The sequence below is a fragment of the Leptonychotes weddellii genome, chromosome 14 (assembly GCF_054177405.1).
Source record: "Leptonychotes weddellii isolate Sample4059 chromosome 14, ASM5417740v2, whole genome shotgun sequence".
Lineage (NCBI taxonomy): Eukaryota > Metazoa > Chordata > Mammalia > Carnivora > Phocidae > Leptonychotes > Leptonychotes weddellii.
This window is the reverse complement of record NC_138382.1, coordinates 74,936,181-74,960,483: the sequence shown is the minus strand read 5'-3', so window position 1 is coordinate 74,960,483 and position 24,303 is coordinate 74,936,181. Positions and strand designations below refer to the sequence as shown.

At 53.6% G+C, this 24,303-nt stretch overlaps 1 protein-coding gene across 8 annotated transcripts in view; it reads right to left on the bottom strand.

Moving 5' to 3' along the window:
- Nucleotides 1-24,303, bottom strand: part of USP20 (ubiquitin specific peptidase 20) — a 41,033-nt gene that overhangs the window by 6,423 nt on the left and 10,307 nt on the right. For 3 of the 8 annotated variants that reach the window (XM_031022116.2, XM_006750815.3, XM_081803750.1), the window contains exons 2-17: nucleotides 22,584-22,751; nucleotides 21,355-21,451; nucleotides 17,030-17,083; nucleotides 16,538-16,600; nucleotides 16,035-16,166; nucleotides 14,978-15,074; nucleotides 14,448-14,517; nucleotides 12,551-12,664; nucleotides 11,492-11,570; nucleotides 8,642-9,089; nucleotides 8,219-8,359; nucleotides 7,803-7,918; nucleotides 7,354-7,526; nucleotides 6,638-6,732; nucleotides 733-766; nucleotides 487-532 (exon numbers count right to left, since the gene is read on the bottom strand). In XM_031022116.2, the coding sequence (XP_030877976.2) occupies nucleotides 487-532; nucleotides 733-766; nucleotides 6,638-6,732; nucleotides 7,354-7,526; nucleotides 7,803-7,918; nucleotides 8,219-8,359; nucleotides 8,642-9,089; nucleotides 11,492-11,570; nucleotides 12,551-12,664; nucleotides 14,448-14,517; nucleotides 14,978-15,074; nucleotides 16,035-16,166; nucleotides 16,538-16,600; nucleotides 17,030-17,083; nucleotides 21,355-21,435 (1,743 nt within the window). In that variant the 5' untranslated portion in view covers nucleotides 21,436-21,451; nucleotides 22,584-22,751. Of the gene's footprint in view, nucleotides 1-486; nucleotides 533-732; nucleotides 767-6,637; nucleotides 6,733-7,353; nucleotides 7,527-7,802; nucleotides 7,919-8,218; nucleotides 8,360-8,641; nucleotides 9,090-11,491; nucleotides 11,571-12,550; nucleotides 12,665-14,447; nucleotides 14,518-14,977; nucleotides 15,089-16,034; nucleotides 16,167-16,537; nucleotides 16,601-17,029; nucleotides 17,084-21,354; nucleotides 21,452-22,583; nucleotides 22,752-23,360; nucleotides 23,528-24,303 lie in introns of those variants that run through there. The other 5 variants (XM_081803752.1, XM_081803753.1, XM_081803751.1 and 2 more) reach the window with 4 other exon arrangements.

Sequence of the window (24,303 nt, the reverse complement as noted above, 5' to 3'; positions counted from 1 at the left end):
CCACCCAAGCACCCGCATCCCGGGCCACGCTCCTCTGCGCTCCGGCCACGCGGCCCTTCCTGGGTTTGGCCAAGCCCGTTCCTGCCTCGGAGCTCTGCCTGCCTGCTCCTTCCCGCTCTCCCTCCACCAGGCTGAAGCCAGCCCCTGTGCTCAGGGCTCACTCAGACCCACTTCCCTCAGAATGGCCTTCCCCAATGCAGACGGCCTGGTGGCCACGTCCCTCCCCAGACACCTGTCTTCCTCCAGGTGGCACCCTCCACCCCACACCTGCAGAGTGTAGGAGGAGCTGAGGGAGGGTCCCAAGTCACAAAGTGAGAGATGAGCCCCTCCACCTGCCAGAGCCTCCCCCCGCAGCAGGTCTCTCAGCCGAAGCAGGAGATGCCCCCCTGCCCTAGGCCTCTTCAGCTCAGGCTCCCTGAGGCAAAGGGTGACCGCTCCACCACACACCAGCAGCAGGCAGAGACCGTGGGAGGCTGCCCCACTCACCTCGGGCAGCCGCAAGACCTTACAGTACTTCACCCCGTTCCGCAGCCTGGCAGGGAAGAACGGGGGAGAAGCGGTGAGCATCCCGGTGTGCGGGCAGAGGGGCCCGGCGAGCACCCTCCCCACACGGTCACCTCTGTGAGGTCAGGGTCAAACTCTCTGGAGGAACCGGGGAAGTACGTGGGACACAGACAGACCGAGGCGTGGGAACGGACCGCTGGGGGGAAAGCCCAGAACACACACACTTACTTTTTACACCGTTCACAGCTGTACATGTTGTCACCTAGGGCAGGAAATGCAGACAACGGTGAGCAGGGACCGGAAGTGGGAGCCGAGGTGGACATAACGATTTATGCTTACAAGACACAACCCGATATGCCGCCTGCAAGAGACTCACTTCAGCTTTAAGGGCACACGGGCTGAGAGAGAGAGGGATGGAAGGAGACATTCCCTGCGGATGGAAAGCAACAGAACAGAGGACGCTGTACTGACATCACATAAAGTAGACTTTCAGTCAAAATCTGTCCCAAGAGACGAAGAGAGTCACTATGTAGTGATAAAGCAGTAATTCAACAAGAGGACGTAACCATTGCAAATATATGCATCCAACACCGCAGCACCTCGATATTTCAAGTGAACATTAACACAACTGAAGGGAGAAATAGTCAGCAATACAATAATAGTCGGGACTTCAATATCCCACTTTCAACACTGGGCAGATCATCCAGACAGAAAATGAATAAGGGAACCAGACCTGAATGACTACAGACCAAATGGGCCTAACAGACATATACAGAACATTCCATCCAACAGCACTGGAATACACATTCTCAAGTGCCCACGGAACATTCTCCAGGACAGCTCCAGGAGCTGGGCCACAAAGCAAGCCTTAATGAATTTGGGAAGATGAATATCATATCGAGTATATTTCCAACCACAGTAGTATAAAACTAGAAACCACGAAGAGGAGGAGAACTAAAAAATTCACAAACAACACACGCCTCAACAACAGACAAGTCAAAGAAAAAATCAAAAGGGAACTCAGGAAGTATCTCAAGATAAACGAAAATGAAAACACAACGTACCAGCACATACGGGATGCAGCAAAAGCAGTTCTAAGAGGGAATCTCATAGCAATAAACACCTACGTTAAGAAAAAAGAAAGATCTCAAATGAACGACCTGACTACACCTCAGTGAATTAGAAAAGGAAAAATAAATTGAGCCCAAACTTGGCAGAAGGAAGTAAAGAATAGAGATTAGAGCAGAAATAAGTAAAACAGAGATGAGAAAATGAATAGAAAAAAAGTCAGTGAAACTAAGAGTTGGTTTTCAGAAAAGATAAAATTGAAAAAACCTTTAGCTAGGTCAGCAAAATGAGAGAAAGAGAAAGAGAGAGAGGGAGGGAGGACTCAAATAAACTAAATGGAAGAGGACTCGGGCGCCTGGGTGGCTCAGTTGGTTAAGCGACTGCCTTCGGCTCAGGTCATGATCCTGGAGTCCTGGGATCGAGTCCCGCATTGGGCTCCCTGCTCAGCAGGGGGTCTGCTTCTCCCTCTGACCCTCTTCCCTCTTGTGCTATCTCTCACTCTCTCTCTCAAATAAATAAAATCTTTAAAAAATTTAAAAAAATAAATAAATAAATGGAAGAGGACTCTTACAACTGACACCACAGAAATACAAAGGATCATAAGAGGCCCTACAGCCAATTAATTGTACACCAACAAACTGGATAACCTAGAAGAAATGGATACATTCCTAGAAACATACAACCTACCAACACTGAATCATGCAGAAAGAAAAAATCTGAATAGACCAATAATGAGTAAGGAGATTGAAGCAATAATAAAAACAAACAAACAAACAAACAAGAAACCTCCCAATAAACAAAAGTCCAGGACCAGATGGTTTTGCTGGTGAATTCTATCAAACAGTTAAAAAAGAACTAACACTAATCTTTCTCAAACTCTTCCAAAAAACTGAGGAGGGTACCCTGATACCAAAGGGAGATAAGCACACGATAAAAAAAGAAAACCATGGGCCAATATCCTTGATGAATATAAATGGAAAAATTCTCAACAATATTCTAGCAAACCGAATTCTGCATCATATTAAAAGGACCACACACCATGATTAAATGGAATTTAACTGTGGGAGGCAAGTATGGTTTATCATACACAAATCGATGCACATGATACTCTACATTCATAGAATAAAGGATAAAAATCATATGATCCTCTCAACAGAGACAGAAAAAGCACTTGACAAATTTCAACACCCTTTCACGATAAGAGCTCTCAACAATTGGGTGTAGAGGGAACATACCTTAACACAACAGAGACCACATAAGACAAGTCCACAGCTAACCTCATCCTCAACAGTGACAAGCTAGAAGCTTTTCCCCTAAAATCAGCCATGAAACAAAGGTGCTGCCTCTCACCACGCCTACTCAACCCAGTACTGGAAGTCCTAGCCAGAGCAATTAGGCAAGAAAAAGAAATAAAAGACATCCGAATAGGAAAAGAGGAGGTAAGACTGTCTGCAGGTGACATAACCTTATACTTAGGAAACCTAAAGACTCCATCAAAAAATTGTTAGGACAAATCTATGAGTTCCGTAAAGTTGCAGGGTACAAAATCAACATAAAAAAGTCGGTGGCATTTCTATACACTGACAGTGAAATATCTGAATGAGAAATAAAGAAAACCATCCCATCTACAGTTGTGTCAAAGACGATAAAACACATAGGAATAAATTTAGCCAAGGAGGTGAAAGATCTGTATGCTGGAAACCATATGACACTGATGAGAGACATTGACAAAGAGGGCTCTGACATCATAGAAAATACAGCCCAAGGTTCCTGGCTCAGAGCTTCTAAAGTCCTTGTACTTTCCTAAGTGGTAAGAGCACTGGGAGCATCATTTGTCCTGATATTTGCTCTTTGACCCTGCTTCCTGACACAAGATTCCTAAGTCCCTTGGAATTTCCTAAGTGATGACAGTGACTTTTGTTCTATGAGGTGACTCTAGGGGCACCTGGATGGCTCCGTTGGTTAAGTGTCTTACTCTTGGTTTTGGCTCAGATCATGATCTCAGGGTCATGAGATTGAACCTGCATCGGGCTCCATGCTGAGCATGGAGTCTGCTTGAGATTCTCTTCCTCTCCCTCTGCCCCTCCCCCTGCTCACACGTTCACTCACTCTCTCTCTCCCTCCAAAATAAAAAAAATAAAATCTTAAAAAAAAATAAATAACAAGATGACTGTGGATGGTTCCGGAATCAGGGCTGGTCACCAGAAAGACCAAGCCATGATTAGAAGTTTGGAATTTTCAGCCACACTTGTGTTCTACAGACAGGAGTTTATAACTGATCATGCGTACGTGAAGAAGCCTCCATAAAAATCCCAATAGCATGGGCTTTGGAGACCTTTGGAGTTGGTGAACACATGGAGACCGAGGGAAAGTAGCGAGCTCAGAGACCGGAAGGAAGCTCCGCGCCCCTTCCCACATACCCTGCCCTGTGCATCTCTTCCATCTGGCTGTTCCTGAGTTACAGCCTTTTATAATAAACCAGTCACCTAGTAAGTAATGGCTCTAGCAAATTTATCAAACCCGAGGAAGAGGGGTTGGAACCTTCGATCTATAGCCGATCAGTCTGAAGCACAGATGACAAGCGGGACTTGTGACTGGCTCTTGGGGAGGGGAAGTCTTGTAGGACTGAGTCCTTAACCTGTGGGACCTGATGCTGTCCCCAGGTGACAGTATCACAACTGAGTTGAATTCTCAATACCCAGCTGGTGTCCCATAACCGCGTGGTATGGGCAAACCACCATGCATCTGGTGTCAGGAGTGTTGTAAGAGTGATGGGACAAAGACGGAGCTGTTTCTACACAATGACCAAATAAGTGAGAAGATACCCTGCATTCATGGATCAGAACAATAAATATTGTCAACATGTCCATGCCAGCCAAAGCCATCTATAGATTCAACGCAATCCCCATCAAAAGTCCAGTGACATTGTCCACAGAAATAGAAAACAATCCTAAAGTTCACATGAAACTACAAAAGATCCTAAATGGCCAAACAATCTCGAGCAAGAACAAAGCTGGAGGCATCCCATTTCCTCACTTCAAACTATACTACAAAACAACAGTCATCAGAGCAGTATGCTCCTGGCATGACAACAGACACATAGACCAAGGAACAGAATTGAGAGTCCAGAAATAAACCCATGCATATATGGGCAACTAATATTTGACAAGGGAGCCAAGAATATTCAACGGGGGAAAAGAGAGTCATTTCAGTAAATGGTGTTAAGAACGCTGGATATTGGGGCACCTGGGTAGCTCAGTCGTTAAGTGTCTGCCTTTGGCTCAGGTCATGATCCCAGGGTCCTGGGATCGAGCCCTGCATCGGGCTCCCCGCTGAGCGGGAAGCCTGCTTCTCCCTCTCCCACTCCCCCTGCTTGTGTTCCCTCTCTCACTGTGTCTCTCTCTGTCAAAAAAATAAATAAAAATCTTAAAAAAAAAAAAAAAAAAGAACACTGGATATTCACATGCAAAGGAATGAAATTGGACCCTTGTCTCGTACCACTCACAAAAATTACCCTGAAGTGAAATGGATGAAAGGCTTAAATAGAAGGCCTGAAACCATACAACTCTAGAAGAAAACATATGGAAAATGCTCTTTGACATTGGTCTTGGCAATGTTTTGGATAGGACACCAAAAGCACAAGCAACAAGAGTAAAAATAAACAAGCGGGACTACATCAAACTAAAAAGTTCTGCACAACAAAAGAAACAATTTGCAAAATAAAGCAGCAACCCACAGAATGGGAGAAAATATTTAGAAACCTATATCAGATAAAGGATTAATATCCAGAATATGTAAGGAATTCATTCAAATCAATAGCAAAAAAACAATAATCCATTCAAAAAGTGGCAGAGGACCGAAGAGACATTTTTCCAAAGACAAACAGATGGCCAACAGGTACATGAAAAGATGCTCAACATCACTCATCATCAGGGAAATGCAAATCGAAACGATGAGATATTACCCCACACCTGTTTTAGAATAGCTACTCAAAAAGAGATTTTAAAAAATGAGATAACAGGCGTTGGCAAGGATGTAGAGAAGGGGGAACTTGTGCATTACTGGTGGGAATGGAAATTGGCAGAGCCATCCTGGAACACAGTGTGGAGGTTCCTCAAAAAATTAAAAATAGGGGGCGCCTGGGTGGCTCAGTTGTTCAGCGTCTGCCTTTGGCTCAGGTCATGACCCCACAGTCCCAGGATCGAGCCCCGAATCGGGCTTGCTGCTCAGAGGGGAGTCTGCTTCTCCCTCTCCCTCTGCTGCTTCCCCCGCTTGTGCACTCTCTCTTGCTCGCTCTTTCTTTCAAATAAATCAATAAAGTCTTTAAAAAAAAAAAGGCGGGGGGAAGGAGATCCTGACACCTGCTACAACACAGATGAACCCAGAGGACATCACGTTGAATGAAATAGGCCAGTCACAAAAAGACAAACACCATACGAGCTGACTTAGATGAGGTCCCTAGAGTTGTCAAGTTCACAGAGACAGGAAGTAGAAGGGTGGGCGCCAGTGGCTGGGGGAGGGGAGAATAGAGAGTTGCTGTCTTGGGGGTAGAAAGTTTCCATTTTGCAGGATGAAAAAGTTCTGGAGAGTGACTGCACGACAACGTGAATATAGTCACAACGCTACTGGAGTGTACACCTCAAAATGGTTAAGACGGTAAATTTTAGGTTATGTATGTTTTACCACAATTAATTTTATTTTTTAAAAGAGCTTTCCCAAAGGTTAGTAAGATGCCCAGCACTCAACAGAAAAATGGGAAAAGGACAGGAGTGGGAAATTTCAAGATAGGAAATAAAACACAGTCAAAACACTAATGAAAACTGCCCAAAACCATCGGTAACCGAGGAAATGCAAAATTAAAGCACGGTATCGTTTCTGTCCACCAAACTGGTAAGCAAAAGAAAAACAGGGGAAGCCCTAAGAGCGCTCCAGGCAGTGGGGCTGGGGGGACATGCAGGCCTAGGCTGACAGTGGGGAGGGTGGGGGTGATACTGACAGTGAGTTCCAGAAACCAGCTGCATGCTCACCCAGCAAACCCCTCCCCAGCCAAGTCCACTCCGCTCACCCTTCAGCTCATCAGCAGCAAAGAAAGCAGCAAGGCAGTCTTCCAGGGTGACGACCGGCCCCCAAAACCAGCTGGGGGTACAGGATACCACAAACCTAGGGAGACAGAACAGGACTGGTGGGGTGGTGCCAGGGCCCAGGCAAGACTAAGACTTGGTCACTTTGGGCCCAGGGAGGCGGCTTGGCCAGGTGGGTGGGATGGGCAGACGTCTGCAGCCAAATACCTGGGACCACCCAGCCAGCAGCCCCGGTGTCCTTGGGAGAGAGACATCACCTCTCCCGGAGCCTTGCCTTCCCATCTGTGAAGGGACTCCGGTCCCACTGGCCCATCCTCTGGGCTGATGGGCTCCTGACATCGGGTAGGTGGAAAGCGGACCTCGTGGCACACAGTGAGGGCTCCAGAAAGCTGCCCACTGCTCTCCCCACAGGGCCAGGCCCGCTTTCCAGCTGCCACCCTCCTTTCTAGCTGCCGCCTGGTGACCCCCGTCGTTACCTGCTTTCAGACCCGCGGGCCCACCCAATCCAGGCCATCCCAGTGTGGCTGAGGAAGCCCCCACCCCGCCCAGGCAACATCTGCACATCCAGCTGTGGGCGCCCTTCCAAACCCTGCCCTTGGCCCTGCGAACGCCTGAACTTTGCTGTTGGTGGTCTGCTGCCTGCCAGGGCTAGGGCAGTCTCGCGTCTCCGGCAGGCAGGAAGGTGGGAAGGCAGGCCTACCTCCGGATATACTCCATGATGAAGGCGAGCCAGCCCTGGGTGGCGTAGCTGTCGCTGCAGGCGCCCGGCTTGGCCGGCACGTTCTGGTAGATGGCCGAGTGCAGCTTGGCCAGGTCCTCCTTGCCAGGAATGGGCAGTGACAGGTCCTGGAACGTCTCGACTGTGGTGGACACCTGTGCGGTTGAAGGTCAGCCTGGGTTTCCATCTTCCAGGGTTCTGCCCTGCCCAGACCAAGCAGAGTCTGCAGCCTGGACCCCAGCCACCAGATGGCAGGTGGAGGACAGAGGGTCTGCTCGCTGGACCCTGGACCCGGGAACCAGGCAGCCAGGGCCCTCTCCCTCCAGAAGGGCAGGGGCCATCAGGTGGAGAAGCCACTCCCCCCCACCCCCGAGGGAGGACCACCAGGGCCCCCGAAGGCTGGCCCGTGGCTCCCCACTCGCAGGGCTCACCCGGTCACAGGTGAGACACTGCACGAGGCTGAGGATGGAGCCGTCGAAGATGTCGGAGATGACGCTGCGGTGGCGCTGCTCCTTCCGCCTGCGACCACCGGCGCTCGGCACCTGGGCTGGGGGCACGCACGGGACTAGGCCCAGCCCCCCCGGCCTGTCTGCCACAAGGGGCGGCGCTGGGGCTTGCTTGGCTGGGACTCGGGGGTCTGTGTGCGTCACGTGGTGGGGTACGCAGGTCCCCTCCCAGGGCCCGGGTCACTGTAGGACGGGGCGCCCCCACTCGCACCCCAGTGGCGTCAGAGGAGGGTTTGGAGGTGTTGCTGCTCGGAAAGGCAGCCGCGGCACGACTTGCACACCCAGCCCGGCTGCGCGTGCAGATGCCCCGCCGACCCCCCTCCCTGCCCAATCCTGCCAACCTTTCTTGAGCACGTACGATGGCCCCATCCTCACGGGGCTCGCCCGGGGAGGGCTGCCGGCCAGCTTGGCGTGGCCCTCGTGGTGGTGCACAGGGCTGCAGGGGCGGGAGGCGCTGCGCATGTGGGCCTCGTTGTCTGGCTCTGGGGGCGGAGAGGGGACCAGGGCTGGGCCGGGAGGAACCACGTCGGCTCCGGGGCCCCGTCAGGAAGAGGACCAGCGAGCACCTCCCAGGGCCTGAGGCAGGAGCCCACCCCAGCCCCCACCCAACCCGCAGGACACATGTCCTTCAGTGTCCAGTGGGGGCGCGGGGCCGCCGGGCAGGCTGAGCCACACCCCGGCTCTGAGTGGGTGGGCCCACGCTACAGGCACGCAGGAGGTGCCGGACCAAGCGGGTGGGGGCGACCCCGAGCGCTGTCTGGCACCTGGAGTCCGGCAGGAGCTGGAGGACCCCGGCGATGGTGGCTGGGCCTCCGCGGGCTGGTCGTCAAGGGTGGCCATGGCCGTGTCCACATCGGCGTCCTCGTCCACCTGCTCGGAGCTGGTGCGCTGCTGGCCCCAGGAGAACTTGCGGTCCTTCATGCGCTCCTTCTCGGAGATGGCGCGGCCCGCCTCGTCGGGGATCAGCAGCTCCGCCTCGGCCTGCGAGCCGCCCCCGCCACGGCCCTGCCCGTCGCCCTCACCCCGGTCGCTGCTCGAGTCACAGGACAGGAACTCGTCCTCTGACGGGCTCCGGTCGCCCTCCCGCTTCTCGTCCGTGTCGCTGGAGTCCGAGTCCCTCGCCTCCGCCAGCGCCTCCGCGGCCGCCACCACGGGCTCCTTGAGCTCCTCGTGGAGCTGGTCCATCAGGCAGCGCAGGAACTCCTGGGTGTCCTGGAAGCGGGGGCTGCGTCAACCGGGCTTTCCGGGGTGGAGGAACCCGCCGCGGGCGCCCCCTGCTTCTGCTGCCGAGGACACCAGCGGATCCAGCTCGCGGGTGCTTGTGGCGCCCTGGGCAGACGCCCTGAGCAGCCCTACCAGAGGCCTCCACGGCAGCTCTGTCCTGAACCCTGCTCTACCGCAGACACTGTGGCCGGAGGGGCTGAGCCACCCCTCCCCAGTCACGCAGCTGTGAGGCGGCAGAGCCGCGTCCGTGTCATGCCCCGGGTCCTGCTCCCAAGCACCCATAGCCCTGCTTCCAGCTCAGTGTGGGAGAGTGGAGGGGTCGCGTTTGGCCTCCAAAGTCACCTTGCTGCCTATAGGAGGGGACCCTGGGGGTGGGCGGGGAGCCTGTGGAAGCAGGAAGGGGACCCATAAGACACAAGTGCACGTGAGGGCTCAGCTGGCTTTGTAGGGGTGATGCCAGCCGCCAGGCCAGGCTGCCTGCATCCTCCAGCCTTCCTCTGGGCCTCCCTGCTCTCCCCGTCCTCCTGCCAGCCCCCGGGGCCCGCCCCTTCCCTTGCCACGGTGGCCTGTGGTACGGGGACAGGCTCCGGAGGCAGGATGGCACCCTCCCAGAGACGTGGGCATGACTTGTCTAAGCTCCACTTCAGGCTGGTTGGGCCTTGAATCACAGCAGTGGCACTTTTATTCTGACCTCTGACTAGGTCACCAAACCGAGCAAAAAGCCTGGGAAGCGAGGCTTCCAACACCGGCCCACGGGGCCCAGCCGAGTGCCGCACCCCCAGGCGCTTCAGAAGACCAGAACACGGTGGCGGTGGCTGGTCTCCAACAACTGGGGGTACCAGGTGCCATGCTGGGCCACCGGGTTCACCGTCCGGCCCGTCACAGTGCCCCTGGCCCCATGCCCGACCAACACAGCGTTGGGTCACGGAGTGGCCAGGCCCAGCCAAGCCTCCCCAGCCCTCTGTCACCGGCGTGGGGAGAAGAGCCTCATCCTCTGAGTTCTGGGAGAGGGAAGGGAGGGCTCTGGGTGGATTTCCTCAAGCAAAGTATTGAACTTGAAGGTCAGAGAAATCAACCACTAGCTTATCCTGCAGAAGGGAGCAGAGAGGATTTGTGGGTCCTGTGTCAGGGGCCTGGGAGGTTCTTTTAAGAAACGGGCCCCGATACACCATCTACTTTTCTCTCTGGTTCTTCCTTTTAACAGAGGTACGGTGTTTGTTGCTAAAATCTCCAGCCATTAACAGAGGCCCACAGCCGTGCCTACGTTTCAGACTCAGAAATGTTCCCTGTGTTACGTCTAAGAACCAGAGACAGGGATGCTTCTGGAATCCAGCTGCGTGTTAGGCAGCAGCCCTGCTCCATGGGGTCCTCACAGAGAGCCTGGGGAATGGTTCAGCTCGGCCTGACCCCCGCCCTGCCGCTCTCTGCTGTGTGACCTGAGCGAGCTGTAGAACCTCTCTGAGCCTCAGCTCCTTACCCATAACATGGGGGTGACAACAGGACCCACCTCAGGAGAGTTCTGTGAGGATAAACAGGGCTGTCCTTGTGGGGCGGGTAGTGACAACTTAATAAACGGTAGCTGGTGAACTGTGACCATGGAGGGCATTATCACTTCCCAGAAAGGGTGGTGTTCGGGCAGCGCTGGACTTCTCGGTCAGGAGCCTGGTGTTCATCCAACTGAGGGTGTGAGCAGAGGAATACCCAGCAACCCTCCCCCGGGGAAGGGACGGCAGGCAGGGTGCTGGGGGCCGAGGGAGAGGGCGGAAGGCATCTCTCGCCTGACAGCTGCCCTGTTCCTGGCCCCCACGTTCGGGCCGCAGGAACGGCCGCCCAGACAGGCCCAGCTCCTCCCACAAGCCCGGCAGTGAAACCCCAGGCCGTGTGGCAGTCTGAGGCAGGGTACTGGACCACGTGAACGATCAGCTCAGCCTGGGACTGGGGCATACATGTGGCTACATTCTGCTTCGTTTTGGCCCCATGAGTTTATGCAATAGAAAGTACCGTTGATTTCCAAAGGGTTCCCTATATTTACCAAAACTAGTTATCAAACGTTTCCTTTAATAAAAGTGAAATTCTGCCTGTGATTAGGGGAATGAGAAAGCACGCAGCGCTGAGGCGCCCAGACTGCGGTCAGACTGCCCGAGGTCAAATCTCCAGCCGTGTGGCCAGGGCAAGTGACTTGCTCGGCTGGGACTCAGCCTCCACACTGTCCAGTGAGGAGAACACCAGCAGGCTCCAGGAGCCTACCGTGTCCTCACACACACGAAGGGCTCAGGCAGTAAGGGGACCCGCCCCGTAACCCTGAGCTGCACTGCTCTTTTCCACGCTGGTCTGAGCTTCAGAGCCAGGCCTGGTAATGGTGTGTCCCCTGCACAGCTCGGACGGCCTACCTGCTGGGCATAGCCTCGGAACATCGGGTTGACCAACTTGATCCCGTGAGACAGGCTGGTGGGAACCACGTAGCTTGGGCTGTAGGAAGACCAGACCCGTTAGCGCAGGTGGCCCGCTCAGAGCTACACGATCCCGCGAGGGCTGCTAGGCAGGCGGCCCAGGGCGGCTGCATCAGACTCAGTGAGGTGTCTGCTGCAACCCTGGGAGGTGCTGACTTGGCCAGAAGCCCTTGCAGGCTCGCACATCCCCACAGTCAAGAAGGAAAACGTCAAGTCATGGCTCAACCAGGCAAAGAACTCTTGACTGGCTCAGCATCATTTCCTGCTAGTCTAGGACAAGTCTGCTTGAAAACTGTTTTCTTTCTGAAACACTTATTGTGGTTTTTTCCTCATTTCAGAAGTATGACACGTTCATGTTGAAAAATCTAAAATTTCAGAAAAGCCCAGCAAAGAAACATCACGGCTAATAGCAACACCACCCAGAGATAACTACCGTTAAGATTTCCGGATTTTTCCACGAAAACAGACACACACAGAAAACAAACTTGGCTTCTGACAGAATAGGAATTATATTCCATCACACTGTTTTATAATCTGCTTTTACACTTGGCATATTTCTATGCACTCATTTTAAGTTATTCCCAATTTTACTGGGGAAACAGGTCTAATCCAAACTTCTGGTCTTAAAATTCATTTACACTGAGCTAAGCCCCTGCCCTGTCGGCACCAGCCACGGCCCATGAGAGTCTCTCCCACATGCACGGTGGTGCCTGGGCCTCGGCACACACATCAGGGAAGTGGCTGAGGGCTCGGGGCAATGCCGCTTTCAAATTCTAGCTCCTTCTTTCACAGGCTGGGTGACCTTGAGCAAGATACGTAAATCTCTCCGAGCCTCAATTTCCCCAACTTGTAAAACAAGGTCGCCGTAAGGATCACACAGGTGAAGTGTGGCAAGCGCGCAGTGAGGGGCTGAAGGCACAGGTAGTGCTCGGTAGAGGGGCAGAGAGAAAAATCCCCAGCCCCAGGCACCGGTCCCAGGTCAGGGGCTCAGTCACTCACCGTCTCCTGTGCCAGACCTCAGAGACCAGCTTCTGGTAACTTTTGCACAGGGCTGGCTTCTTGTCTGTGCGCACCAGGCCTCCACACTCCAAGAAGAACTGGGTCAGTGGAGGGCTAGGGGCAGGGAGAGAGCCGGCTCAGAAAAGGCACTGGTTGGAAAGAGCTGGGTGGAGGGCGCCTGGGTGGCTCAGTCGGTTAAGCGACTGCCTTCGGCTCAGGTCATGATCCTGGAGGCCCGGGATCGAGTCCCGCATCGGGCTCCCTGCTCGGCGGGGAGCCTGCTTCTCCCTCTGACCCTCCCCCCTCTCATGCTCTCTTTATCTCATTCTCTCTCTCAAATAAATAAATAAAATCTTTAAAAAAAAAAGAAAGAGCTGGTTGGAGAAGCAAAAGCCGGAGGGGCATACTGTTGCCCCTGAACCAGAAATGCCTGCAGATGACCTGTCACAGGGTGAAATGTGTCTCCCCAAATCCACATGTTGGAGACCTCAGAAGGTGACTATATTTGGACACAGGTAATTAGGTTCAAAGGAGGTCCTCAGGGTGGGCTCTAGTCCGATATGACTTCTACGAGTCCTTCTGCGAGGAGGAGGTTTGGACCCAAACACGCCCAGAGGGAGGATGACGTGAAGACACAGGGAGAAGGCAGCCAGCTAGCAGTCAAGGAGCGAGGCCTCCAAAGCAAGCCCCCGCCTCCCTCGCCCGCGCACCTTGACCTCAGACTTCTGGCCTCCAGAACTGAGATAGAATAAATTTCTGTTGTTTAAAGTTTAAAGTACCCTGCCTGCCATGCTTTGTTATGGCCACCCTGAGACGCTAAAACAGCCCCCTTCCCTCTCCCAGGGCTGCCGAGCTGCCGGCTTCAGGGGCCGTGGGGTCAGGGGACGGCTGCTGCCTGATTAGATAGAGAACACTGCCTGTTCTTCCCACCAGCCCACTCTGCGGACACCTTCCCCAACCTGAAGGCATTTTCCCTTTTCCTCAAGTTAACTTATCTCATTACTTGAGAAATACATATTCATGATAGAAACACTGGAACATCTAGAGGTTGGCAAACAGTAAGAGACTTTAATCCTACCATGTGAGGACAGCTACTCGGAAGATTTTAGGGGCATATCCTTCCAGACGCTCCCATGCACACATCCCCCCCTCCTTCACATATGCAGGCACTGAATCCCTATCAAGTGGGACATCTGTGTGCCAGGCACAGGAAATGCCCTGGCCTCCCCGAGTTAACAGCCTATCCTAGGTAGAAATTAGGAATTTCTCCCCCAAATGGGATTGTACCACACAAAGCTTCAGTAACCTCCTTCCTCCCACTGGCCATATTCTGACCCCGTCCCGTTTGATAAATACTGTCCTGCCCTCACTGTAAAACTGGCCTGTAAATGTGGACCACTGGGGTGCCTGGGGGGCTCAGTCGTTAAGCGTCTCCCTTCAGCTCAGGTCATGATCCTGGGGTCCTGGGATCGAGCCCCACATCAGGCTTCCTGCTCAGCGGGGAGTCTGCTTCTCCCTTTGCCCCTCCCCCTGTTCATGCTCTCTCGCTCTCTCTCAAATAAACAAACAAACAAACAAACAAATAAATAAATAAATAAATAAATAAAATCTTTAAAAATAAATAAATGTGGACCATCAAATCGTTCTCCATAAATAATGGGCTAGGAACATCCCCCTAGGCAACATGCTCCACATCTCAGTTGACCTTCCTAGGATTAATTCTGACCAGAGGGACTGCTGGGTCAAAGGACACGTGTGTTTTTAGGGCTTTTGAGGTGGATCCATATACACGCATCTGTGGGTAGCACACACAGCACAGCTTGGGGGCTGCTGCTACCTCCAGGGCACCTGGCGACAGCTCCAGGCCTCCCAGCTCCCAGGTGAGGTGACAACCTACCAGTTGGACAGGGCCTGCAGGGCAGCGTTCATGTAGCAGGAGTTCCCGAGGTTCTTCATGCCCGTGAGGCCTAGGAACCAATCACGTGGGGGAGGGAAGGTGAGCGCCCTGCCCTCCCAGATGAGCTGTGGCTCCCGAGCCCCCGGGACCCAAACAGGGGAGGACATAGATGGCTGGTGTTCCACCCCAGAAATCTGCCAAGTAAGTTAATGTGCTTCCCGCTCATAATAGCTGTGGGTACCTGAGTGTTTCAAACAGACGGACTCCTTTGCCCTCCACCCAGCCGGGCCCAGCGTCTGCCCTGCGCAGCTGAGGCCAGGGGCCGAGGGGCACCAGCCTGCCCAGGGTCACACAGCTGAGGCAGGGGATGAGGACTGGCAGGCCGCGAGGACTCCGCCGGATGGCCGGCACTCCGAGGGGAGCCACCGCGCTCTACGGGCCTTCAGGCTGTGGGTCAGGCCGCCCTTCCCTGTGCAGTGCTGAGGCCCCCGGCCCAGCCCCACAGCGCCCCCTGTTCCAGGGTCAGCTACCTCGAGGCTTCAGGTCATCATCCTCTGACTCGGACTCTCCTTCGTCGGCCACGGCAATAGGGACAGCTTTCAGGGGGTGGGAGGGCGGTGGAGAGTCCTGCGTGGAAGACTCTGAGTGAGGAGTACGGGGAGGTGAGGCGGGGGGGGTGGGGGTCCGAGGCCCATGTGCCCCCCAGGAAAGGAAAGGAAGCCCAGCCCCCAGCCGTGAGCCTAAACCGAGTCAGCCCATCTGAGCAGAGGACACCCTGGAAAGAGACGGCACTGGTGGCCCCAGCCCGGGAACTTGTATTCTATTTACAAAAATAAAAAATTATCTTAATTGTCATAAATTTGGGGAAAAAAAGAAACAAATAACAGCAGACAACACAACTTTCCTGAGACAACCACTAGAAGTCTATACACAGCTATGTAGATTTTTAACTGTTAATACACACAGGCCCCCAAAACAAGATACTGTCCATGTACTATTTTATAGTCTCTTTTTGTAAAACATCATAAACATCTACCACGTTTGCAAACGTATCCCACAAACACTTAGGGAGCGCCTACCACGTGACGGTCGCAGCGTCACTGTGGAGGAGGCAGGACACACGGCAGCTGACCAGCCCGACAGTGGCATGCTGACCCCAGCCCGAGGCTGCCCTCCACGTGCGGGCCTGCCAGGCCCACCACCTTTAGGTGCTGCACAGGGCCCTGCTCGGCGCCTCATCAGGGGGGTTTCCAGGCGTTTCCCACAGAGAATTGCACCGCGGCGACCACTGGGGATTCCCTTGGGATACGTCTTAGAGCTGGGGTGGCAGGGGCTCTCCATAGGCCCCAGGCTGGGCTCCCACAAGCCCTTGCACACAGCCTCCCCCCAGCCTGCGAACTCCCAAAGGGAGGCCCTTCCCATGAAGACCTGTGTGTCCTCAACACCCCTTATGGGCCTTGGCCCAGAGCTGGGGCTCAGCAAGCATTTGGGACCCACCAATCCCTGCTCCAGCGACACCTGGGTCACAGGGCCCTGCCCTCGACGTGTGTCACCACCACCTGCGCTGACCCTGCTGCACCCCCTTACCGGCTCCGAGACCCTGGGTGAGGGGCCTGCTGGGGGGGCTGCCAGCTTCCGCTCCAGGAACACCTCCTTCTCACAGGCGTAACACCACACCCGGAATGTGGTCAGGTTCACCGTCAGGTTATGCTTTTTCGCCTAGAGGGCAAGACCCAAACTGAGGTTGAGGATACACTGGCCCAGCAGGAGCCGCGCGGCTGCATCGGGGCGGCCTCGGTAAGAGGCGCGGTCAGGACAGACGCCTGGAAGCTCTCGGCATCTGCTCATCCTGCAGCAAGGAATGCCCAGGGCTGCCGTTGACCAAACACATGCACAGGCCACAAGCATATGCTTGCACCCGCATATCAGCTCTCGCTTCTTTGCAGCAACCCTGCTGCGCTTATTCCTATTTTAGAGACGTAGCCACTGAGGCCCAGCGGGGGCAGATGGAGCTGGGAGGCTGCTGGAGCCGGGGCTTGAATTCTGGGCCATCTGCCCGCGGGGCCCGCGCTCCTGGCCACGGCACTCACCTGAGCATGAATGGTGCTGTGGTCAGCGAAGGATTCTCCACAGCCAACATAGGGGCAGGAGACCTGCGGAGAGAGGGAAGCAGCGAGGATCGGGGCTGGCCCGTCTCCACCACGAGGACCCACAAGCGACTGAGGCCCTGCCACCACACAGGACAACAGCTTTATATGCCCTGCGGTTCCAGCTGGACAGGATGGCTACCATGACAGCTGCCCCTGCCCTTGGAGTAAGGTGGGCAAGGTGCTCTGGGCTGCTGCCCTCCTGCACAAAGCCCAGGTAGGGACACAGTGAGACGTGGGCCAAGCTGAGGCCTGGCTGCGTGGCGCCCAGACCCTCTCCCTCACTCTGGCGCCCTCTTGACTTGGGCCCGGCCCCTGAGACATCCAGGCTGTGTCCCCACCTGAGGTTTCCAGCAGTGCCCACCAGAGACGGACGCTCCCAGCCCAGAGTCTAGACCAAGCTCCACACCCCCAACAGCGACAAGGATGCCTTACCTGGAGACAGGCCCACAGGTTGGGTCCAGTAACACCACACGACTGACAGACTCCCTGTGGGAGAGGAAGAGCCAAGTGTGAGCAGCCTGGGGGAGGCGCTCCAGCCGGAGGCGCTGACGGCTGGACTCCAAAGCTCTCCACTTAAAGGCATTTTTGCCTCAGAAAGGCTTTCACCAGCCTGCCAATCTAAATGTCCTTCTTCACAGGGCACTTCAGACTTTACTGTTTGAATTTTATTTCGTTATGTGCTGCAAAAACATTTTCCTCCGTAAAATCATTTGAAACTTAAATCAATGGACCCGTTAATATGCTCTTTTATCGCGCCCTCCACTCTCCCTTTCTGTGTAAGCCTTTCTCCCCACCTTGACTCTGGGCTCCATGAAAGAGGGGCGGTCTGCTTTGTCTACCCCCTTGACTTCACAGCGCCTGGTACAAACTGGGAGATCACTACGTCTGAAGACCACAGAAAACACCGAGGTTTCTGGTCTTCTGGTTGACAGAGCCTGCTTCTTGTCCACCAGTATCTCCCCTTCTTGCTTTAGTAACAGAATGCGTGGATTTGGGCTGAGCACATGGCCAGCCAGCTGCAGACTGTTTCTCGGCCCCCACTGTGGTCACGGGGCTCAGTTCTCATCAACGAGATGACAATGAAAGTGATATATGTCACTTCCAGGCTGTGCACCCCCCTAGCTCCTTCTCCTCCTTCCACTGGCTGGAATGCAGATGCAAAGGCAGGAGCGGACCTTGGACTCAGAGATGAAAGTCACATGTTGGGAAAGGTAGGGCCACCCTACCATCCTAGCTAGCTCTGGACTATTCTATGAGAGAAAAGGAAATGTCTACCTCATTTAAGATACTGTATTTCAGGGTCTCTTTGCTACAACTTCAACCTGCCCTAATGCCTGGGTGGCTCAGTCGGTTAAGCATCTGCCTTCGGCTCAGGTCATGATCCCAGGGTCCTGGGATCGAGCCCCACATCGGGCTCCCTGCTTGGTGGGAAGTCTGCTTCTCCCTCTCCCTCTACCTGCTACTCCGTCTGCTTGTGCGCTCTCTCTCTCTCTCACTCTCTCTGTTAGATAAAATAAAAACTGTGCCCTAAAATAATCTTGTCTGTACCTGTCTAGAACCGCAATTCCAGCTAAGCCTCCAAAAAGCCCAAGGGGCCTCCATCAGCTGAGGTGAATTCTAAGTGCCAGCTCTGACAGCAGTTTCAACATGGGGCTCAGCCAGAGCAAGAGGGATACCTGCTGAGGATGACCATGGCTAAGTTCATCACACATGGCTCACGTCATCCCCACCAGTCCGTGCAGCACCTCTTTTGTTTTTTTTAAAGATTTTATTTATTTATTTGACAGAGAGAGACACAGCGAGAGAGGGAACACAAGCAGGGGGAGTGGGAGAGGGGGAAGCAGGCTTCCCGCAGAGCAGGGAGCCCGATGCGGGGCTCGATCCCAGGACCCTGGGATCATGACCTGAGCCAAAGGCAGACACTTAACGACTGAGCCCCCCGGGCACCCTGTGCAGCACCTCTTTTGGACAGATGAGGAACTGAGGCTCAGAGGTCCTGCTGGGCTATGGAGCAGGCTTGGGACGGGGAAGCTGGGGAGCCTGGGTCGTCGAGCCCCCCATCGGGAAAGCAGGCCTCCCCCTCCCACGCTTCCTCAGGAACTTCTCATTCTCACGAAGCCCAGTTTGTGGCCATGCCTAAATATGGGCTCCCCGTCGGGCTGAGGTGAAGAAGGTTGGAACTGAGGTCCGCGGTCGGACGGGGTCTCCCGCTGGGGGTGCTGCGGGCAGCAGGGGATCCATCAGTAGCCCCTGACCTTCCTGAATTTGTCATCTCCTTTGTGATTTCCTGATTTCACAATTTACTTTCATCTTCTGGGGTTTCCTTTTCCTTTCAGTCATTTGAATAACAAAAGTATCCTACACTTTTTTTTTTAAGTAGGCTCTGAGTCAACCTGGGGCTGGAACATACGACTCTGAGATCCAGAGTCGCATGCTTTACCTACTGAGCCAGCCAGGCACCCGGTATGCTTGTTTTAACAGTTCAGATGACACACACATGTTATACATAATTTGAAGTAGAGGATATAACGTGTAATAAAAATATGTGCCGGAATAATCTGAAACATGTCCCTCCATACTTTCTTCTGATACAAATGCATATGCGTATACTTAGGGGAGGGGGTGTGATTTTAGGAAAAATCAGATCATACTATGCATGTTTCTGCCACCTTTGTATGGTCATCTTCCTGAGTCTGCACACAAACATCACACCTCGTCCTCTGCAATGATCGATTGCACAGTGCCCCGCGCTATGGGCTCAGCACAACTGACCTGTTCCCTTCTTGATGAGTATTCAGACTGCCGCCGGTTTCCTCCTCTTACACATGATGCTCAATGAATACTGCTTTATTTGTATCTTTATAACTGGTACTTACATTGCTGCTGGATAAATTCCCAGAAGGGGAATGGCATCCCTGAAGGGACAGGAATGCCTACCCAGCCCCACCACGTGTGTGGTCTCCTTCCCTCCATCACTGTCAGCTCTGATCCGACCGGCTTGTGGTTCGTCCGGCAGATGGAAATGCTATCATCTTGCTCTAGTCAGCAATATCCCCAACCACTCGTGAAGTTAAGCATCTTCTTTCAGAGGTGTCTCGGCCATTTGCATCTCCTCCACCCCGACTGACCTGTTCAGAGCCCTCCCCCTTCTGGTATTTTAAAACAGTCGTCGTTTTGGGGCGCCTGGGTGGCTCAGTTGGTTAAGCGACTGCCTTCGGCTCAGGTCATGATCCTGGAGTCCCGGGATCGAGTCCCGCATCGGGCTCCCTGCTCAGCGGGGGGGGTCTGCTTCCCCCTCTGCCCTCTTCCCTCTCGTGCTCTCTGTCTCTCATTCTCTCTCTCAAATAAATAAATAAAATCTTTAAAAAAAAAAAACAAAAAAACAAAAAACCAATCGTCGTTTTGTTTTGTAGGTTCCTGGATGCTCAGAGCAGGGTGGAAGACATGCTCCCTGAAACACAGGCCTGAGACATCTCCAGATGCCCCTCCAAAAGGCTGCCGTGGGCCAGCCCAGACTTTCCCTCCTTGCTCACGTCTTTGCCCTCAGATCCCCCTATTCCTGCCTCCTCTGGAGGAAAATCCCCTCGGTCTGTCTGTCTTATTTATTTCTCTGTGCAGACTCAGAACCCAGCGTTAGACAATGCAAATATTTGCCCCAGAGCCTTGCTCGGCCCCTCCTCCAGATCACAGAGAAGCGAAACTACTTCAAAAGAAGCCACAGGTCGTTTGAAGGCCTGATCCCTCCTGTGGGCCCAGGCTAAGCCAGCTCAGGCCAAAGGCCACCCAGGACCTGCTGGTGGAGGGAGGCTGAGGGACCAGCATCAGGTGCCCAGAAAGAAGAGCCAGCAGTGTGTCTAGGAATCTGACCCCAGACCCCATTGCCGGGAGTGTCCTCCACACACTCTTCCCCACCCCCCTACCCCCCGGCACACAGCGGCACTCCCACGAGGCCATTCATCACAGCATCACATTCACCACATGCGAAGAGCCGTGGTGTCTGCCCACAGAGGCTGAGTTATGGGGTCCACACAACGAGATACCATGCAACGCCAGGGCTAAAAGTGAGAAAACTGTCTATGTACCAGGATTGAAAGAGCTCCAGGATACACTGTCCGGTGAATAAAGCAAGTTACAAAAGTGTCTGCAGCATGCTACCTTTTATGGAACGAAGGGGAAATGAAAAATAAGCATATTTGCATAAAGAAACTCTGAAGAGGTACAAAAGAAACTCCTGTAAGTGGCTCCCTAAAGGGGGGGCGGGGAGGGGGAGCACAGAGGCTGGGAGGGGGACTTCTTGATGCTGGTATTTTTATATTGTTTGATTTTGAACCACAGGAAAGTATTACGCCGATTCAAAATATTTTTCCAGACAAAGACACATCCTCCCCACTCAGAGTGGCCCACCTTCTTGCTTTGGGCCTGCCCGGGGCCCTCCTCAGGTCACATGTGTCAAAATGTCCATGGACTCTCAAGGCGTGATTCATGCCCTGCCCTGGAAAGGCTCTGGGCACCCGCTCCAGCAGCTAATGCACAGAGCATTAGCGGCTCCCAGATGGAGTGAGCTAAGTGATAATTAATGGCCATTAGGACGCAGACCCCGGAAGGCCTCGAGCAGACACCAGCCCTTCCATTTACACAAAAGGCTAACCAGAGACTCTCGGAGAGTTGGTTCTTCCACCGCCTTCAGAAACCTCTGTACCTCAGGAAGGCAGTGCCCCTGGGCATGGGCCCCAGCCCCGGAAGATCTGACCCTTTACCTTAGATTTGAACAGCAAGTCCTCCTTGGTCACCTCCCCTATGGAGTCAAGGTGAGGGCAAAGGTCCCTGGAGTCCCCCATTCTGGCCTGGGCTCACCTACGAGAAAACGCAGGGAGACTGGGTTAATGGCAGCCTCTGGGGGAGGGAGGCATGTGGTTACTGGCTCAGTGCACAACTTTGGTCTCGGGCCCTGGCTCTGCCACACATCGGCTGGTGACTCGGGGAAACCACGTAACTACTCTGAGCCTCACTGTCCTTCTCTGAGAATTGGGTGTGACGGTAACATCGACCCCAGTGGATTGCTCAAGGACTCACAAATGGGTACGTGTAAAACTGGTAAAGCGTGAGTAAGTGCCGTGTGGTGCACCACCATCAACTGTACCGGCTGGGACACCGTACGTCCTGCAGACATGCCAAAGATGTGGTACCGCTGGGGGAGACTGAGTGACATTTGTGGCAACGTCCTGTGAGTTACGATTACTGCCAAAGAAAATGCCTAAAAAGAAATCAGTGAATTTGCTTCAGCCACCCAAAAGTTTAGCAGAAATCGCACCCAGGAATCTGACTGTTGATTCTAGCTCCAAACTGTTGCCCAACAAGGTCCAAACCAACCAAAGATGAAGTGGAGCCAAGGTGGTTGGATCGAAGGCAGAGGCTGCGTGTCCACCGAGGGAGGTAGACCCCCAGCTCTCCTGGAAGGCCCCTCCCCACCAGAAATGGCCAGCCAGGGGTCAACGAGCCCAGGCTCCCAGCCAGAACAGCTGTTCCGGGGTGCTGATAAGGTTCCAGGTAACACACTAAGTGGTCTCCATACATTAGCTCATTACAAACTCCCCCAGCCATCTTCCAGGCAGCTGTGATTAAGCCCCTTTTACAGATTAGGAAATAGGGGTTCCTTCTTCTCTCAGGTCTCACAGAAAGGAATGCGAGAGCTAAGGCTGACCTGCAAGCTGGTCAGACTCGTAAGGCCCCACCTGTGTTCGCTCTCTTTTTAACTTGGGAAAATGTAAACATAAGCAGCGGACAGAACTGCACGGCTCACTCCCATGTACCCATCACCTAGCTTCAGCCCTGAGCCCTGAGTGGCCAACCCTGCTTCAGCCCAACCTCCCACTTCCTCTTTTTTTGCAGCAGATCCCAGATACCACGTCATTTCATCTGCGCATGTTCTTCTAAAAGATAAGGACTTGAGAAAAGAAAAAAGACAACCACAGTTCCGTTATTTCACCTAAAAGACTCTCCTCCTCGGTCCGTGCTTCAGACGGGCAGGCTGTGGGCCTACCTCTGTGTAGAGCGCCACCCCCAGGAAGCAGCTGACGTCCACATTCTCCGTGGACAGCTGGCAGTGGTGGGGCGCTGCGTCGGCTGGGGTGAGTGCAGGCCTCCGGCAGGGAACCTGGGGGGACAAACCAGCGCACTTCATGCAGCTCTGTTATTTCAAAACCACTCTTCGCACCGACCAGGGGCTGAAAATAGGCCCGAATTCCTCCTGGGAGGGGCAAGTGAATTTTTGGACATTTGAGGCATCCACGGGCTGGACAGGCTCCTCAGTCCAACCACGGGGACAGTAAAAACACTCCCAGGGTAGCTAAAGGCTTGTGCAGAGCTGGCAAATAGGGCCAGCCCCTCCTTGGGGGTGTTGGACCCTTCACTAGCCACTGCTGGGCATTACCTCTGTGATCCCCGAGAGCAGAGACCTTCAAGGGTCTGTAAGAGAGGGCCACAGGGCTCTCCAGCTAATGCTCCCTCTGGCTGCCACCACCTGTTAACCCTCTGGACGGAAGGCTCAGCCCCTTCCACGCATGCCCGAGACCCTCAGATCATCCTTGGTGCCTCCCAAGGATCCTGTGCTGCTCAGAACCCCCGGCCCCCAAGTCTTGAGCAACCCCAGGCTAGAGGCACAACTGAGTCCATCCACGTGTCGCCACTGCCCCCCCCTTCCCTGCTGGGCCACAGTCCCCCAGATGTGGGCAGTTCAAAGAGAGAGAGGCAGTTAGAAGCTAACATTTAAAATGGTCACATGACAATGATGGGCTCAAAGTTCTAAATTCCAAGCCTCTTCACTCAAAGCCAGATTTTTAGGATTGTTGTTTTTTTTTTTTTTTCTTTTTTTTTTTCATTTCCACTGAGGTCAAGTGCACCGCATTGCCAAGCTGCAGTACGGTCAGGAGGCTGGGAAGAGAGGGGAGGGAGTGTCTTTGGTGTGTGGCCCATCTCTCCAGCTAGATGGCAGAGCCAGCTTATGAGCCTGATGCCCAGTGCCATGAGCGGTGCCCAGGACAGGGATGATGGCAACGGGCCCATCTGGATTCACACGTGCAATCAGACTACTTAAGTTCCTCCAACTTCAGATAGGGGGAAAAAAAAAAAAGAGCCCTGTGGCTAACAACCCTCCATGTACCCTCATTGCCCCTGTTTTACAGAAGAAACAGAACTGGAGCTTGAGTAACTAACTACAGGACTTGGCCAAAGTCAATCCTCAGCTAGTCAGTCACGCGTGGGTACTCGATCAGATTGTCTGGTACAGAGCCAGGCTCTGAATCCAGGTTTGACAAACCTTGTCTATAAAGGACCAGGCAGTAAATAATTTAGGCTTTGTGGGCCGTGTCAATCTTGATCACATATTTTTCTTTGCACTTTTTTTTCTTTTTACAATGTATTAAAACTATTTTTTTTTTAATTCATAGCTCCAGGGCTCTGCAAGATAACCCAGGACCTGCTGCCACAGTTTGCTGCCTCCCGTTCTAAATCACTGTGCTGTTGGGGCCTCACCAAAATACGCCCAGATCACTGACATTCCACATTTCACTGCACACAAATCACCAGTTTAAATAAGGCAAATAGCGAAGAAGAGTCCAGAGGGTTAACGTGGCTCCAGATTTTTTTCTAAGTAATCAGGGTATGTGCAAAGACAGAATGACAAAGATATGCGCTGTTTATAATGGGGG